Raw genomic sequence first — 19734 nt, forward strand, 5'->3', positions numbered from 1 at the left:
CCTTCTTTCAAATCGCTTTAAAAATCAAAATAATAATATATGTAATATGGCCTGATTTCTGTACAACAGGTTTTTGTGGATTCCTGAGATGGATCGATAGTTTGGCCTGAGAAAGCCCACGACGGCGTGGAATATTCCTAGTTGACATGGAGTAACTAGATGGAAGTCGTCCTGGTGGTGGCTCCTCACTTGACAGGCTTGCTGCTCCAGGAAGGTTCCTAACCCACAAGGAAAAGTGGTCACTAGTCCACTAATGTCTGAAAACCCACCAACAGAGAAGGCATTAAGGGCTTTATTGGACATTTAGAAGAAATGAAGTTTAAAAAAAAAAAACTTGAAAAACGATAGGCTAATGTGGCTTGCAGGCAATACAAATCTGAACTTGCCACTTTGGAGCTCTGAGACCTTGGAACAAAATCACTTCACCCCGAGATGTTTCCCCATCTGTAAATGATACAACCTCATGGGGTCATGGTCCAGATTCAAGTTTTGAAAGGGCTTTGTACGGTACCTACCACCCAGTAAGCACTCAAAATATACTTTGTGTTCACCCCAAAGCTGATCAGGTCTTTCCCAACACAAGTGCCAAAGAAAGAGGCACGCACGTGGGGGAGGTGGGGAGGAGAGAGCTGAAGTGTACCAGAGTGGGGTGGCTAGTAGGAGGGGGTGGGTGCTGGGGGAAGGGAGCCAGGGGTGGACAGCCAGAAAGCAGCAACCAATGAACAGTTCCAATATTTTTTTCCCTATATCATACCCCTCAAATTTTGTTTCAGTCAATTTATACATTTTGGGGGGACAGTTAAACGGGTGCTTTCATTTTCTAGAAAGAATTTCTACATAATATGCTATCACCATTCACGACAGTCTAGCTTTAGCTGCTCTAATTGTTTTATCCCACAGCACGGTAGTAAGACTCTGAGCGGCAGGTGGGTTGGGATGGCAACTTGGCAGCAGCACAGGCAGGTCTCTCACCACAGACCATTCCACAGAGGATGGTAGGTGACAACCGGGACTTGTGCGGCAGAAGTCAAGGCACCAGTAGAAGCCTGCTGGGGGGTCCTGCCCCTGAGATAAACACACACACAAGAAAGCTGCACAACAGGTCCACCTTTCTAAATTCCAGGGCCTGAGACTGGCTCAGAATAGCCCTCCTCTATTTCCTACTCCGGAAATCTCCAGGTAATATGACGTAGGGGAAAACCGGAACAATGCTAGTACCTACTAGTAAGACGACTGTAAAGATTAAGGTGTTAACTTAAGTAAGAATACACAGGCATTCCAACAAGTAACTCCTATTCATGTTATTTTGAATATAAACTCCAGAATTCTTAAATGTGCACTGGAATTACCTGGGGACTTTAATCTATGGATGACTCAGGCCCCACCCCCAAATAGTCTAGTTTATAGGTTTGTTGTGGACCAGTTCTGGCTAAGCCTGAGCACCTGTGTGCTATAAGGCACTGAGCCCGTCCCCTTTATATGCCATGACTGGCACGAGCAAGTATTCAACCACTGACATTTCATCACAGGTCTCGTCCTTTCCACACCAGACTTAAAATGGCTTGTCCACACTTTCAAGGTAAACTGCCCTTTACAACAATTTTATAGATATGTCAATCTATTCAAAGTGACTTTCAGTATCAAATCAGAATCTACACGAATAAAATATCAGATGCATTAAATGACCTTTAATTTTAGTACAGTCATTTTAACCTGAGTACTAAGTTTGCAGTCATCTAGATATTGGAACTCAAGCTAGAAGCCTCTTCTTGACCATCTAGTCTTTGGGGAATTGTGAAAAAGTGAATTTTTTAATAGGAAGCACAACAACATGGGGGTGGGAGCATCAACCACACAAAAATAAACTTTACAGGGGCTTAGATTTTTGTCTGTTTTGTTCACTGATATATGCCAATCATCTAGAACATAGCCTGGTATATAGTGGGTGTTCAAAAAACTAATTTTCCCAATTCTGTAAAATATCTTGGTAGTATTTTTAGCCACCAATAGGCTAGAGATTTATAATCTAAATTTTGGGTGGTGCTTCAAAATAGAGATGGGGATTATAAAGATTTTATTAGCTTTTTTTTTAAAGTGCTCTTAACTTTCTAACAAGCAAATAGAGTAGCTCTTTCTAGTGGGATGGGAAATGATGTGACAACTTGGAGATTCCTTCACTCAATAAACCTCTGAGTGCTTACTGTGTTCCAGGTGCTATTCTCAGCACTGGGGGCCCTGTGGAGAACAAGACACACCTCACCTTACAATTCCAGTCCAGTGAAAATATGCTGTCAGGGGCAGGACCCCCCATGGCCAGTAAAAAAAATGGATTCATTCTATAAGGAAAATTCAGACCATCTAGACCGCTCTCCTCTTTTTGCTGACTGGGAACTGCAAAAGATCAAGAAAGCAAAACAACTTACCCAAGGTCAAACCACCACTGCCTAGGAGACAGAGGGCACTTGCTAGAGGCTTGTTTATAAACAAATGGAGGGATGACCAAATGGCAAGCAGATGGGTTAAGATGGGAACCTTCTCCTTCCCAGACCAGCATTCTATTTCACAATGCTAAGCTTCTTACCGGGCACTGTTGCATGCTCTACTCATTTCAGTCAAGCATTTAAAACTACCACCATTGATGGCCATCTGAAAATCCGTTAACATCGCTTCCCCTCCTCCCGTACAACACCCTTATTCTCCTGGGGTTTTCTAGTGTTGGAATATTATAAGCCAGAAATGTGAGCGCTCATTCGGCCAAGGGAGATTGATTATACCTTTACCTTGATCATCACCTTTCCTTCAGAAGGAAGGAAATCGACAGATATGTAAAGCAAACAAAAGAACAAGTGCTATGATGTTGCACTATATGAAAATGCTTACGGACCACCATTTTTAATCTAAAAAACCCTGCAATTTCATATAGTTAAACTTAATACCAGTGTTACAACTTCTTTGTTTCAGTCTTTGGGGATCCATAAGAATAAAACTCAATCTATAAACTAGAGTCAAACTGTCAGCAAGCACAAGGGAAGCTGAGACCCCATATATGAAATTCTTTTACTTTACTCTTACCAAAACAAGTTCACAAGGTACTTCTGAGCCCCTGTTGACTGCATGTCCTCCTCTCCACAGTATGTAGCAATCTGAATGAATATTCAGTTAAAGCCAAAGAAAACGAGTGACACCAGGCGCTCCAGGCCGACTCCGGGGCTTTGCACTTGGGAGACAGCAGTCTCCCCACAGGCCTCCAACCTGCGCCTCCACTGTGTCTGCCTTCACCAAAGCTCCCAATTCTGTACAAAATGCAGTCCTTTCACAAGTGTTTAGAAAGGTTTTTTTTTATTGGTTACACGATATAAAATGTATCATTGGAATCCCCCCCCTATTTATTAAGCACTTGCTAGCAACAGCATTAAAAAAAATCTTTTTTATACATCTGACAAGTTTAAACGATTTATTTCATGCTGGAAGGGGAAAAATAGTAAGCACCACTTTTGTCTAACTGTACTTAATCTCTCTCTTTCTCTCAAGGCTACATTGGTTAAATCAACGGACAACCTCTTTTGTATGTCAAATTGTAAATTTTAATGTTTTCATTAGAATAGTCTTTAATATCACTCTTCAACAGGAAACAATAAAATAACTAACAGCAAACTTCAATACAGGTACACTCTCCAGATTAACAACTCAAACAAAACAAAAAGAATTTCATGTAAAACGTAAATCACATATATAATACAATTGAAGCATCCAAAACAATTTAAATAATTTTAAATATTTTATTTTTAAACTGCTACAAAGGCTTTATACAATATTTCAACATAAAGTCCCCATAACAGAAATGTAACAAAATGGGAATGATAGTGAAAGGGTTAAAGTGGCACAAATTCACCAAACAAGTATTAAACTACAAATTTTAAGAGGTAGATTACTTTTAAAGTTGCGAACAAAAAACAATATGAATAAAACCTAGCCTTTTTCCACCAACTCAGTCATTAATTTGGCGGGGCGTATAAATGCAAGGAGAAATCATACTTACATACTTAAGAAAAGGCCAATTTGTTGTTTTTACTCTCTGAAAGAGACTGAAGTGTAAAACCTGGTACGTAAATTCATTTCTATTTGTGTAGACATACATCTATACAGGCCTGTGATTCGTCCGGCTCATGAGATATATTGCTACATAGTATCTGATATTATAATAGTTATAAATTAGTGCCAGATAATAATCTGAGAGGATAATCTCCATTTGGATATATAAACATGACACTAGAAAAGGCATAAAAAGAGTCCATATCCATCCTGGTTTCCTCTCCATTATGCTGGCAATCTGCTTGTGATAAAAAACAGGGCAAGAGATAAGCTAAATGCCTCTCTCTCTGTCTACAATTCATTTAAAAGAAAGGCATCAAGAGCTGGTGTGTGACCAAAACATTTAAAATGAGTGCATCAGAATTTGTCATCCCTGACATCTACAACAAACTAGTGATAAAACAGGGAGCTTGCTTTGCAAGGTTAAGTTCAAATCATTCTTTTCTCTATGTGCCAGTAACAAGGGCCACACTCCAATCTGACATAACAGTCCAAAGACAACGAGCCAGTGCCTTGCCTCTTTTACAGCGCCCTCCTCTTTGGATCTCAATCACCTGGGAGCCCAGCATGTGTGCTGGGCACCACCGAAGAAGCAGATGCCTGACTCTAACCAGGTTAACAAGAAGCCTGCGGCAATCAGTTGTGTCTAATGATTTTTGAGTCAGCTTCAACTGGTCTTGCAAGCTTGGTAGATTTCGTATCCTTTGCCGTAGTGCTTATCCTAAGTTGAGCATGCAAAATCTTTATTTAGTCAATTAAGATTTGTTTTGTTTGGGGGCTTTTCTACAGGAAGTTCCTAGAAAATAAGAAAACTGAAGATAAATGACAACATAATATAACTTTACATGAACTGACCATGTTAAAGAAAAAGGTGAGTAGACCGTAAGACAAATGTTATTAAGACAGCGACATAAATGACACTCAATATTTAGGGACTTACATATCTCACTCATAACAGACACTAGAAGGAGCTACATGGAGCTCTATTTTGGAATGGTATTAACAGAGATGGGACACGTGGGAAATCAGCATCATTTTATTTTTGAATCACTTCATGGCAAATGGAAAAACTTGGTGTGGAATTTCTTTTTGCTTTCCTATCTTTAAGTTTTTGTGGCTGGCTTCAATGCAGACCCAGTATTTAAAAAAAAAAGTTACTTTAAAAGGAGTGTTCAAGAATTTATAAACACCTTAGGATTTACGATGACTAAAGATTGAAAAGAGGTAAGTACAGAATGTATCTCTTTCCTTCACTCTGTGTCTTCTACTGGAGTGCACAGTTAACGAACCCTCAGCAGATCTAAATCCAGCACCACTTACTTATCAGACATCAGCAGGCTCTGCTCCTTACACCTTTGAAGGTTCACTGTGTTTAGTGAGGGCTGGGAGGGGAGAATCTGAAAGATGGCTAGTGTGCCTAGTTTCTTTTGCTGCTTTGTCCTAAGATTGAAGCACATGCTATTTTTATATCCTGACTGGTACAATGGCTGTGCTCTAGGAAATGACCAACTAACAAATTCTACTGAGCCCTTGACTAAAATGGAAAACTCTGACTGCATTCACATAGCTAATTGTAAGCATTTCCTGGAAAAACTGCAGAATCCTAAAATGGTATTCAAATGCAAAAAGTCTGAGGTGTTGGGGACTAACTCCTGGTCACAGCCCAGGAAGGGCACCAATGCCAGTTCTGTAGTAAGTCTCTTGCAATGGGCTTAAGTGAAATCGCTTAGAAATTGGAGGGAAAGCAAACATGCAACAGAAGCCTTTTATCATGAATAAAATCAACCCTAAACTACATTCTGAAGTAGAATAGACTGAAAAAGGAAGAATATTGTATTTAAAACAGCACCTTATCAATGTGATAAAAAACAGGGCAAGAGATATGCTAAATGCCTCTCTCTCTGTCTACAATTCATTTAAAAGAAAGGCATCAAGAGCTGGTGTGTGACCAAAACATTTAAAATGAGTGCATCAAAATTTACCTTATCAATGTAGTTCAACAAATATGTCCTGAGGATGAGGCCCACTTTGTAACTGCCCCAGGTCAGAATTGATGACAGCCGCCCTCTTCCCCAGGCCCCAGTTAAGGAACCTCAATTTTGTATAAAATTCGTTACAAGGTACTAAGAAGACCAAAACAAATGCTTTAAGAGAAATGCTCACTCTATGTCCAGATAATCAAAATATGATTTCCTATTAAATATGTTTTTTAATTTCCATAAAAACTTGCATCTGATTCTTTCCTGCTTCCTTAGATCAAATTTCACTCCAGCAATGCAACTTCTGCTAATTATCAAACAAAGAGCAAAGAGAGTGATTCGTTAGTCCTTTTCAGTCTTAAGGGTTCTTTCAAAAGGCCAGTGACTCCTATGAAGCTAAATGAATGAAATTCATAATTGGCAGTTATTCAGACAGCTTTTCTTTATAGTACTTTCATTTTTCATGTCAACTTTACCCTTGAACTGTATAAACAGGAGTCAGTATAAAGTAAATGATTCCTATTAGATCAAGAGATAAAAAGGGATATGCCTAGTGCATTCTGAAAGAATCAATGACTCGGGAGCTGCTTTATAGAATAGCATATGAAAATGATGGCATATTCTGGATCTTTAAGAAATAAGTAACTTGAAGAGGACTCAGTTCAAGACTGTCTTGTGTCCGACCTCCAGAACACAGACTGAGTACATACGGTACACAGTCCAACTGCTTAAAGGAAGGCAGTTCCAATGGCTGATAAACAGGTGCTCATTCTCCCCTGGGCTAAACTCCCAGATGATGTATGTGCACAAGTCACGGCCAGAGATGAGATTCTTAATATCTCTAGCAACTGCATACTAGTACACTTATGAAGTAGCAGACTTTTTTTTTTTTTTTTGATCCTTTTCTTCCTACAGAAATTAGCCAAATCAGCCTTGGTTAGTGATTGTTCTGTACATCTTTTTTTTAGCTATAATTTAAGGCACACCAGAACCAAGAACTCTACCTTACATATTAGAGTGACAGCAGGACCATCGGGTACTCACGACCTCTCCAAAATGACTGTCAGCCACAGTTAACCCTAATTCTTATTTGCTTAGAACACCAAAGATTTATAATAAAAGTCACAGCCATGAAATCCTAGAATCAAGCAGCAGATTTTCAAGAGACAAGATTTAAATGTGTTTTACAGAAATTCTGACAATGAATAATTTCACATAAGAAGGATTCATCTGTAGGCATTATTCAGGAAACAAAAGTAAGTCCAAGAATGTACATTAATTCAGGTTAAGTAAAGGGACTTACGAAGTGTAAGAAATCAATGCAACCGATTTAACTACTGCCCTTTTTATATGTCACAGCGAACAGTTCTGAATATAAGGAGAACATAGGATAAAGAAGTAATATTATCTCAACACTAGATTATTTCTTTGGTTCTTACTGGGGAAACAAGGCGCTGGCCAATGACCACACATGCCTGAACAGAACCGCCAGGCCCGTCTCACTGCGGAGTTCCATGCACACTCACCTACTCTTCTTCTGCCTTTGCCAGCTGCCGTGTTTATTATCCTACAGACGGATACAGGTGTGTGTGGGGGGGGAGGGGGGATATAGGCCATTTTTAAAGGAGGGTGGTGTTTGTTTTGTTTTTAACTCACGAGACAAATTATCTAAATTAAAACACTAGCAATGAAAGAAAGCATGAGTAGTAAAAGCATCGTCATGGTTACTGTAATTACACTTATATCACTGGAATCTTAAGACTACACTGTGGTTTACTCATGAACTCAGTGATCCATCATAACATAGAAATTATCTATGATCAGGAAATAATACAAATGACACTGAGATAGTACCCAACATATGAAGGAAGCTTGAGAAAATTTCACCTCTTCAGATAGGGAATTTCTGAGAAATACTCCCTGGTTTCAGATTCAATTCACAACTGGCTCTGTTCAATAAATGACACCACTCAGAGAGTCCCAAGTCTGAAAAAATAGCTATTTTCTCATTGCTATAGCAGCCAAAGCAGTGAGGCCCTCTAATGCTTGCAGTTTTAGTCACAACCACGTCCTTTAAATACTGATGTCAAAATTTTACAAGAAAAAAAAATACCCATGGGGCAAGTAGCACTGTTCCTTTCCCCCACCCTCCCACCTGAGCCCCTGAGCTCTGAACTCCTCTGGCCCCCGTAAGCCAGGCTTACCTGAAGTCCTTCAGCTCCTGCTTGGCACTGCCATCCTCACGCCTGCTTTCATTCGTGTCCGCGGCAGCTGCCAGCTGTAAGCTCCGGGTGACAGGACCCCCACTCCGTTCTCGCGATTTTATACTGAAACGCTCTGCTCTTTTCTTATTCACCAAGGAGGGTCTGCTCTGTAGAACAGCTTTACTTTTCTGCACTCTGGCGTGTAAGTTCCGGGATGCTTTGCTTGAGAGCTGAGCTGAATGATTCTTGGCCACAGCTTTGGGTTTTTTCCCGTCAACATGAGTTATTTTGGCCATTCTTATGGGGCTGGAGTTCCTTAAAGAGGAGGAGCTTGGTTTTTTGGACTTAACTGAAGATGCAAATTTGACATTCTGCTTGGACCTGAAAGAGGAAGAGGGCAGAGGAACTTGTGTGGGGCCTGAGCTGCGAGCTCTGGTCTTGCCCAAAGGAGCCTGCATGCTTTGCATTTTAATCTCTGCATCTGCTGTCCGTCTGCGGTGGTTGCCGCTGGTTTTGTCACTATTTGTAGGTGATGAGTGTCCACCTTTCTTGGACGAATAGGAAACCCTTTTTTTGGAAGGCGAAAGAGGCTTCTTGGGACAGCTGAAAGCGGCATGTTTATTCAGGCTTCCAATGTAAGTGAACTCTCTATTACAGTAAGGGCAGATGTGAGAGGATGATTCAGAAGCATTTTTTAAGTCTGCCTTTTGCTTTGCAGATTTGTTTTTTTGAAGGATTGCTTTTTGTACAAGCTGATTTTTTTTCTTCAATGCATTTAATTTGAGTTTATTAGATGACATCTTGCTGAGCTCAACACTAAAGTTCAGTCTTTTGGGCTGTCCCATTCGCCGAAAGGCATTTTTCCCAGAGTTATCTAAAACCACTACACCATTTTTGGGTTGCACAGTTTGTTTCAAAGGTACGGGATTTTTCTTAGGGGTGTACCTCTTCTTGTCACTAGCAGAAGCACATGCCAGGATATGTTTGTGTAGTTCAGGCATGTTGTCAACACCTTTTCCACACTTTGTGCAACGAATAGCAGTAGTAAAAGTCTGCGGGATATTGTGTGTGGTAAAATTTGTGGCCGTCACCCCGATACCCATGGGGTTTCGGTGATGGTACTGAAATGGGGGTGGTTTAAAGCTTGGGTAATGCTGATTGAGGCCCAATCGAACATCTGGATCTTTTGTCTTTATTCCAGAAGCCATTATTTTTATGGTTGTGTAGAGTTCTTCGGAGGAATCATTTAATTCCTCCTCTTCTTTAGATGTTTCTAAAGGATCTTCTAGTAAACTCTGTAAATGCTCTATGCGGGCCTTGCTGGGATCTGTAAAGTTCTGGGGCCTGAGGGTCCCACTTTCAAACTCCTGGTGCGTGCACACCTTATCTGGGTGAAGATCACGCTGGTGCTGCTGCAAATTGCACAAAAATGCAAATTCTTTTTTACAAACTGAACACACAAAGATATTCCCAACTCCATGAAGTAAAAAGCGATGTTCTGACAAATCAGCTTTGTCCTTAAACAGCTGCACACAAAATTCACATTTGAAAGGCCATTCTTCAGCATGAATAGATAAATGTTTGGTTAGATCTTTAATGGAAAGAAAAGGTGATTCACAGACATTGCAAACAAAATTTTTGTTAAATGTTTCCTGAACAATATCCTGCTCAGCTGAAGACTGGATCTCTTCCCTGGGCTTCAGATCTTCAATCTCTACTTCCTCTTGTTTGAAAGACATTATGGGGAGAGAAGCTTCCAGATTATCACCAGAGGAAACAACGGATGATACTGCTGAGAGAGGAGGTGGTGAAGGAGAAGAGGAGGAGGAAGAAGAAGAAAACGAAGAGGAAGATGAGGAGGAAGATGATGAAGAAAGTGTCGGAGGCCCAGGTGAAGCAGCAGACATGAGAGGTTCAACAGAAGGAATAGGAGATGGAGAAGGAGACACTGTAGGGGAAAGAACTGGAAGTGGAGACTGTGCAGTAGCATTTGAGAGTGGGGAAGGACAGGGATGAGGAGAAGTTTCAGAAGAAGAGGCTGGAAGAGGTAAAGGAATAGTAGCAAGGAGTGGAGGGGGTGGTGTGGCAACAGTTAATACAGGAGGACAGGGTGGAGGGGAAGAGGGATTTGTTGGGATCAAGAGAGGAGGCAACTGACCAGAAGAAAGGGAAGACGCCTGCAAGGCCGGGGACGGGGGAAAAACATTAGGTGGGGACTCAGCAGAAGGGGTAGTTATACTAAAGTCAGGACCAAGGTCAGAATCTGGTTGGGGATCTAGAGATCTACAAGGACTTGGGCTTCTGGTCACGTCTGTAGTATTCTCTATAGGTAGATCTATACCATTGTATTCATTGAGAAGAACTTTCTGGAGCATGCAGGTGGTTGGTTTCTTTTTCTTTATAGCACTACAGGTCAGCTGCACTGAATGATTTTCTTTGAATTCCTTGCCTTCAGAGTCACTACAGGGCTTTTTATGCACACTGAGGTCTAATACAGATTCCCACTGGACCGGAGTCTTGCCTATACCCTCAGCCTTCTGTTTTACACCACTGGATAAATCCAGTGGTTGCTGGTTGCATACATTACTAAAAGTAGAACTGGCTGCCCACTCCTTAGATATTTTATATTCATCAAAGCATGGAGGGCTCACAGAAGTTTCTCTCTCTTCTCTCCCAGACAAACTCCAAGCTGGTGAGTTGCTATGACTTTCTAATTTGGGTTTTTTGGAATTTAGTACTGCATCAGTCCACACTGCTTTAATATCACTTTGTTTTCCAAAGTCTCGAAGGGCAGGACTATGTTGTGGAGAACTGGGAGGAGAGCTGGTCCGCCGCTTAAACCTACTAGAGGTCACAGGTAACATTGATGCAGGGGCAGACACAGGAGGAGGACCCAATTTAGGGATTTCAGTTGCTGAAAGGCCTGCAGGAGGAGGGAGTTTATCCTGGGTTTGAAGAAGCTGTTTGAGTTTTGATGACAAATAAACACTCTTCTCTTTATGTAAAGTTCCCGCCTCTGTGGTTGAGATGCTGAGAGGCAGGCTTAAGGAACACGAGGGCGCGACAGGGTCAGAATCCGTTTCGGCTTTAATCTTGGGTAACAGAGGACTAGTAGTTCTCCGCTTCTTGGACTCACAGTTAGTGCTGCTGGAAGGCTCCTTAGAAAGATCATCTGTTATAGGGGTCTGTGTGGTCTTTATATTTTGAGTAATTTCTACTGTAACTGGAGTAAGTAGACAATTTATACCATACAGGTCTGCCGGATTAGATTCCATCTCAATCACATCACAATTACTAGTGCTGTTGTTAGTTTGAATTTTACCATCAATATAGTAATTTAAGTTTTCAGAGATATTGCTAGAAATATCCATGATGTATACGTCATCTGCTTCCCCTTCTTCCTCTGGTTCTGTGCTTGGTACATAGACATTCTGCGAGGGTGGGGCCTGCTCTGCGGGAGGCTGTGACTCTTCAAGAAGACCTCCTTTTCGTCGCACACCTTTGGGAATCAGATGACGTTCATGAACTCTACGCTGATGCCGTCTCATATTAGTATGAGTTCCAAAAACCTTTTTACAGTATTTGCATGGGTGAAGTTCTTTAACTTCCCCATTCTCTTCTACAACAGAAGAATTTACTGTTTCTTGGGATGCTTTCTCTGAACTCAAAATCAGACAGTCTTGCCCAAGATTGGGAGGATTTGATTCATCTCTTGGAGTAACATTATCTCCGGCTGCTTTACCATCAGCTACGTCTTCTGATGTCTGTAGTGTTAGACTGGGTTTTCGCTTTAACCCTGCTTCATGGCGACGCTCATGCCTCCTCCTGTTAATCTGTGTGCCGAATGCTTTCCCACAGTACTTGCATTTGAAAGCATGATTGACGGTAGATATATGGATATGCATGTGACGTTCGAGCCCCTGTTTAGTTGTAAACTTTCTTTCACAATGCTGACATGGAAACATAAATGTTTCAAATACATCACCATTGGGTTCTTCTTTCGTTTTAGGAATTTTGATAACAGATGTTACCTCTGGAGAGTCTTCAAAATTTTCTTTTGCAGTATTTTTTGGTTCTTCTAACAAATCTTCTAGCTTCTCATCACACCGTATTTCTGGCTCTTTCAAAGAGCCTTCATTTGGCACGTCAGCTTCTTCCTCCTCTTCTTCTTCCAACTCATCATCTTCATCTCCTTCCTCCTCCTCTTCCTCCAATTCATTCACCTCACAAGCTGTGGCTTCTAGTTTCTCGCTGGGCTCTGTGTGTGGCTCACAGGCAGGGGAAGGGACTGCTAGTTCTGGAAGCACATCCTGACTCACCACCTCCTGACAAACGACTGCCTGTTCAACAGCTGAAGCTGAAGGCTGCTCTTCCTCTTCTTTAGGACCTAGAAAGCAAAGGGAAGCAGACACATGGAAGTGAGAGCAGAAACTAGCCACTATGTAATCAATTCTTATTGAAATTATTTCCCTCATCACCTAAAATGTGTTAGGAAGATTATGACTAAGAATGAACAGCTTCTACTTTCTTACTTACAAAGATGCATTTGATAGGAATCCACTTCAGTTGTCTAATCACCGAACAAATATCTATAGAGCATGTACCACATACCAGATAATGTGATAACTTCACAAGCAAAACAGAACAGACAAGAATGTCTGAGCTTAGTTTCTTTTCTGTGTTTACCCACTCAGATATAAAGACAACTTTGTTTACAAAATTTGTTAGAGTTAAAATTGTGTTGAGGGCAGTGCAATGGTGGCACAATGGCAGAATTCGTGCCTGCCATGCCAGAGACCCGAGTTTGATTTCAGGTGCCTGACCATGCAAAAAAAAAAAAAAATTGTGCCAGATCTACTAAACTTGAGGAGACTCTGAATTCCAATTTCTCATGACTACAAACTAAAACAAAGAAATTGCTAAACCTATCACAAGGTCACTAGAGTCTCAGGACTTTGTCTTGAATGGAATAATCCTCTCCCTTCTTCCTAACCAAAACCGTGCATTTAGAATTATATAATCAGATTTTTTTTCCAAATAAAGGAACTTAAGCAATCATCTGTTTTAAGCCTAATCAAATTAGTAAGAGCCTAAGAATAACTCAGTGAAGAAAAGAGAAATCTATTACTTCTGAGTCTCAAAGCCTAGGAGAAACCCAGCCTCACTCAACCTGGGGTAGACAGCAGAGAGGTGGTCAGCAAAGGCCTCACTAGTAAGTGACAGCAGAACTTAGACCTACAGCAAATGACCCATGCAAACACCTGAGGGAGAGAACCTCTCTGGACAGAGAAAACAGCCAAGTACAAAAGCACTGAGTTAAGAACACGCTAGATGTGTTAAAGAACAACATGGAAGTCAGTAAGGCTAGGATAGGGGAAGAGGTGGGACGTAGCAGGAGGTGAAATCAAGAGAGGCAGCTGGGGGCTAGTTCACACAGGACAGAGAAAACAGACGGCTCAAGGCGGACAAGGGTGGAAGAAGAACAACAAGATAGGAATCTACTGTATCTTTCAAGAGTATGATGGCTGAGACTAGGGTGGCAGTGGTGGAGGTAGTAGGAAGTAGAGATTCTAGATATCGTCTGAAGATTAAGCTGATAAGATGTGCTTGTGATTGGTTTTGGTGAGAGAAAGAAAAGAGGCAAAGAAGATTCTACAGCAAGTACAATAATCCTATTTATTAAACTGTAGAAGACTACGTGAGATGCTGATTTATGTGTGTGTAATCAAAAGTTTACTTTATATGTGCTAAAGTTGCAGGTACCCAATAGCTACAAAGTGAGACATTAAATAGTTTCAAATGAATCTTGAGTTCAACAAAGAGGGCGAGCTAGAAATGTTAGGTAGGAGGGAGTGTCATAGAACAGACGGTATTAAAATCATGGGACTGGGTGAGGTCACCTTGAGAGTGAACGTAGACAGAAACAGAGAGAAGTGGACTGGGTCCAGACAACATCAGTACCTAGTGGTTGCGGGAAGAGCCAGGAAGGTATCTGTGGAATCAAGAGAGTGGAGGCCCTTAAGTTAAGTAAGGAAAGTGTTTCAAGTAGGGAGTAATCTGCTGTTATCAAGAACTATGAATGGGTTGAATAAAATGACTAAGAATTGAATATCTGTTGTAGTCTGGTGATCTTGACAACAGTTTTTGTGGAGTAGTAGGACAAATGCCTAAATGAGTCGATAAAAGAATGGCGAGAGGAAGATGAGACGGGAAGGCTATCAACAACTCTGTCAAGTTAGCTATAAAGGAAAGCAGAGAAACAGGGTAGTAGCAGACAGGAAACACTGGGACAGCAGGAGTCTTGTAAAAACAGAAACTAGTACAGTTTGTTTAATGCTAAGGGAGTTTGGTCCATGATGTTGCTTTCTCTACAGTACCACCTGATGCTCTGTTGAACAAGGCCCCTTGTGCTGAAGACATCTGAAAAGTTAAGAAAGGTTTTCTAAGGGAGGCAGAGCTACTATGACTTCTCTATATTAACTGGTCAGTTTCCAAATATTTACTGAGAACCTGCTATATGCCACAGCCAGGTGAACAAGACTTTCAAGATCCCTGTCCTGATAGAGCTTCAGCTTAACAGGAACTACAAGTAAACACCAATGCTATAAGATAACTGCTATGCTAGCGGAAGTATGTATTCCTATGGAGATAAACGGGAGGAACATATTAAATGAGCTGAGTTGATCAAGGAAGGCTTCTTAGAGGAAAGTACTAAGTAGGCTGAACTGGAAGAACAGAAGAGTTAGTCAAGCATAGAAGAGGAAACATAATAAGCAGGATAAACCAAACACGCAGGACATTGTAAATTAAATTAGGGCAGTGGAATTTTAAAGCAGAAGAGTGCCATTTGGAAGACAGGACCATAGTGTGGATTAAGTGATTGGGAGAAGGACATTTCTAGAGGCAGAAGACCAAGAGTAACTCACTAGTATTAAAATGGAGGAGATGGTGGCTGTCTATACTAAAGAGACGGAAATGGAAAAACGAGGTAGAGACAAACAAAAGTGGACACACCGTCAAGAAATATAAGAGGCTTGTTAACAGACTTGGTCACTTGCTAGATTACAGGGAGACAGGTGAGGTCAAAAAGGCTAATTGTTCTGAATTCTCCTCATACAAAGTATTAAAATAAGTTCATTTATTTAGTCCTAGCTCTCTTGCTGTTTCATAGGAACATCAGTCTTACTTTTTCTCATCAGCTACTACATTTACTAGCAATGAGGTTTCTGCTTCTAAATAGAAACCAGTCTTCTCTCCCTCTACACAAATTTCATAAATTCCATGAGTTTTCCACAGTCTGGGAAATGAGTCATTTCAATGGTGGTAATGTATTTCAAATTAGGAGCTAACTCTCTTCTCAAATACATTTCAACAAGGACCTAGAATGTTGCCAAAGTTGAAATGAGACAACAGAAAATAAAAACAACATCTTCAAGACTTTGAAGGTTCTTGATAAAGTTCATATTTAGCTAGTCTGTGGCTTACTGCAATAAAAAAAATAAAAATTTCTATTTCTTTCCAGGTGATCCAATAAACAATCCCATATTTAAAACTATCCAAGGCAGTAAGAACCAAAACATGTACAGCTCTATTAATTACTAAGGCCTATACCAAAGTGTTTCTAAATATCTGATGAGTTCCTATTGAATTTTAAACATAAAAGAAAATTTGGGGAACACAAAGAGATCAAACAGACCATCTGTTAAGGACAATACAGAATATTTACAGCAGGCCTGCAATTGCGCTATATACAGAAACAACCTCATTTTGACCAGCTGTACTGCAAAAAGGGTGGTAAATATTATGTGTCTTTTCTCATGGTATCTAATATTATATCAGAAAAAAGTAACTGTCTTCAATGACTGAGGTGGGGGGCACACAGTTAGGCTTCTTTTTTTTATAATTCTGCCACCAAAACTAGTAAGGTTCTTTAATAGCTTTTGTTGTTCAAACAAACGCCTTAGTAAGTCTAATGCTATTAGCAAGCAGAACTTAGTCATATAAGGTTATATGTTAGTTATATAAGGAACTTGTCTATTCTTGTTTCACTGAGTGCCACACAAAACTACAATACTTTTTGAATGTCATCGTCAGTTATAAAAGGCACCCAAAATATTTTTGCTTTTTTTCCTTCACAAATGTTTCTTTAAAGAGCTACAAGCGCCTATTTTAAAATTTGCCTATTTGGATTGCCATGAACAATTATTGAGCAAATCTCTGTACCTGCACAAATTTACCACCTAGCAAAAAAGATGCCCCCCCGCCCCCGGCATTTCTAATAATATCAATAGTCTCGATATGGTGGGCCAATTGCAATGAGCAATACAGCAATCTGTCTTTCTGGTTAACTTTCAACTCATGTCTCTCTGTGAATTCTCACATCAAGGAGAGCCTAGAATATTAATCTTCAGAAGGGACTATAAAGAAGAAAATTTTGTGAGTAGAAGTACAAAGAGATAAATAAGAATTTAAATTCTAACAAAAAACAGACACTTTTCATCCTGATATACAAAAAATCAAGTGTTCTTTTTAAAGTAAAAAAAATTTTCAGTAACTTTTAAATTGAAGGGTAAAACATATATACACTAAAGTGTATAAATTGTAAGATAAATTTTTCACAAAGTGAATACAGCCATGTAACACCCCCAGATCACTGGTGGGACATTACTAGCACTCACATCCTGCCAGTCCAACTTCAATCGCACTGTTTCATTAAGACAGTTTTGAATTTTATAGTATTTAAAAATGTAATCATAAAGTATGTTTCACTTTATTTTAATGACAATAATTTCACTTTTAACAAGAAAAGTTTTTAATAAGCTTTTTCTTTTTTTTTTGAAGAAGTGTGATGGAGAAGCCTCAGTTCACTGCATTAAATTTAAAAGTGATTTTTTTGCTGTTTAGTCCTTGATAGGCCTTTGGTGATTCTCAGAAGGGCAATACAAGGAGACCCAAAGTTAAATTAAACGGTAATATATACCAGTCCAATATAACAAGCTTACCTTCTGCAGAATCTCTCATATTTGCAGAGGTAGAATTTGGTTCACTTGTCTTCAGCTTTATGTCTTCAGTTTTGTTTGCTTTGTTTTTATTTTCCTGGGATTTTTTCTTCCCTGAAACATAGTTTTATTTATTTATTTACTCATTCATTCAATAACCATTATTCTGAATTCTTGAAGGAGACAAATAGTAATCCAATCACAACAAACCATATATATTTCTGTGCAATTATCACTTCAGATTCCTAAAGAAAGGAATGGATGATCAATCTGAATAAAGCTTTTAAATTTAGTGGGAGGGGGGAAAAAAGCAACACATAAACTTTGTATTTTTTATATTCTTGGGCATTAGTTCTCCTCACGCTACACAGCTATCAAACCTACAGATAAAATTCTATTGAAATTAATACTACTGATGTCAAAGGGAAATCAGACAATAACAGCACTGAACACTGCACCATACAAATAACAGGGACGTGAAAGTAAGCCAGTTATTTGTTAAATATAAGAGAAAACAATACAGTTTAACTTGGACTTCTTTTAGTTAAGGCATGATAATCCATAATTATCAAAATAAAACAACAGAAACAGAGATTTTGCTGAATTGCAAGAGAAACACATGCACAAAAGCTCAAATAGCAAATGCAGAGTAATTATGAATAATTCACTGTCAGTCTGCTTGGCACTCCAAGGGTCCTGAGGGATTCAGCTCTAGGTCCAGAACAATTCAATATCTCATTAACAATTCGGAGGACAGAATTCAGGAAACCCTACTGTATTCCCAGTAATACCATACTTTAGAAGATAAAATCAAAATGCAACATTTTACTGATAAGCTGAAACAATGAACTAAAATCACCATGCTATTCGACAGAGGAACAATTCTCTATAGAAGTACTAATATTGAAACTTTGGAAACTCAGTCTCTTTGGGATTTAACCAGAATTTGTGAGCCTTCTTTTCCACTGTTTATTTCTAAATTCCTTTTTCCTGACAGCCTGTGTTTTTGGTCTTCAGACTCATAACAGACTTCTACTCATCTCTCCCAGATGTAGTCTTCTCTTTCTCCAACGCTCTCTCTGACTTGACCTCAAACAACTCCTGGAGCTGCCCTTTCCCTTTCAAAACATGATTCTTGCACTTTTATTTCTAAATTATTAAAATAACAAACTAGAAACCGCTTATAGCTTCTGAACCACATGGAAGATGATATTCTCCATCACAGAGAGTTGCTACAGAGTAACATCTAAAATTCAGATAAAAGACGAAAATGAGGTCAGAGACACAAAATACCATCATTGAAAAGATCAAAATGATCAAAGCTAAAAGCATCAATTACATACAAAGGAAATACTAATCCTAAAACACAAAGACCACCAGATTTTGATAAGCATGCAACAAGGAAAAAAAGTAATCATTAATTTGTTAGTCTTAAAAGCAAACAAATTCTGAAATACCATTTTAAATCTCTAATTCTTCAGCCTGTAAGAAATCAAAGGATATCTTTTGCAACTATGTAAAAGATAGGGTTCAAATAAATTCCTGATAACAAGTCTACTGATTCATACTCAAAGACAGTTTAGAAGAAACTCAGGACACAAGAGTACACTTCACTAGAAACCATATTCTAGCAGGAACGTAAGTCGAGAGTCTGTGTAAGCTGGCAGTCAAGTCTCCGGGTGGAAGAATTATAAACCAATCCTCTCAGCAGGGGCAAGAAGATGAAAACATGTTTCCACATCAGTAACCACCCCTTACACCTCTACACCTCTTTCTCACCTTGTCAATTTAGCACTCAGTCTAAACCTGATAACAAAGGCTCTCGAGGAATCCAGTTGTATTTAAGGGAATTTGGATTCTACCTCCTTTAAGAAGCTTTCTTACTCTTCAGTAAGACATACGGCCTTCCTTACGTGATGCTCAGTTCATATCAGACTGCTGACACCAAACCAAAGCTTATCACCCACATACACAAAAAGAAAATACAAGTGATCATCTGGCTACATAAAATACCTGGTCTAGGTAGTACAGTTGATGTCTAAGGAGATCCATGGGTTCTTTCATTACCATGGAAAGGGCTCCTAGTAGAGCACTCAGACGTTTGGTTCCCAAATGACAGTAGAAAAAATGTTCCCCGGACCAAACCCACAAAATTTTTGGAAGTCATTATACCACCTCATGTGCCCCCCAAAAGCCAATGAATGTGAACTCTTCTTAAAGAGGACTTACTTCGTGGTCTTTATAAAAATAACTTTTTAAAATAAATACAAATGGAGAGGCATAGTCTCTTTGCCTTGCCCTGATGCATAACTTTTACTACGTTAAAAAAAACAAGACAGGTCACACTATACAATTTAATGGAAAAGGAAAAATTTCAATCTGTTGTAATACACTTCATTGTAAAAACAATTTCAAATGAATAAGATATTTTGTAACCTCTCAAATGCTATACAAATCCAA

General features: G+C 39.5%; 1 protein-coding gene across 8 annotated transcripts in view; it reads right to left on the reverse strand.

Annotated features, from left to right (window-relative positions):
• Positions 1-3759: 3759 nt before the first annotated feature.
• PRDM2 (PR/SET domain 2) overlaps positions 3760-19734 on the reverse strand; it is a 113812-nt gene continuing 97837 nt past the window's right edge. For 7 of the 8 annotated variants that reach the window (XM_077151234.1, XM_077151235.1, XM_077151233.1 and 4 more), the window contains 3 exons: positions 17278-17388; positions 8276-12662; positions 3760-4888 (listed from right to left, as the gene is read on the reverse strand). In XM_077151234.1, the coding sequence (XP_077007349.1) occupies positions 4876-4888; positions 8276-12662; positions 17278-17388 (4511 nt within the window). In that variant the 3' untranslated portion in view covers positions 3760-4875. Of the gene's footprint in view, positions 4889-8275; positions 12663-17277; positions 17389-19734 lie in introns of those variants that run through there. The other variant, XM_077151239.1, reaches the window with a different exon arrangement.

Source organism: Tamandua tetradactyla, chromosome 2 (assembly GCF_023851605.1).
Source record: "Tamandua tetradactyla isolate mTamTet1 chromosome 2, mTamTet1.pri, whole genome shotgun sequence".
Classification (NCBI taxonomy): domain Eukaryota; kingdom Metazoa; phylum Chordata; class Mammalia; order Pilosa; family Myrmecophagidae; genus Tamandua; species Tamandua tetradactyla.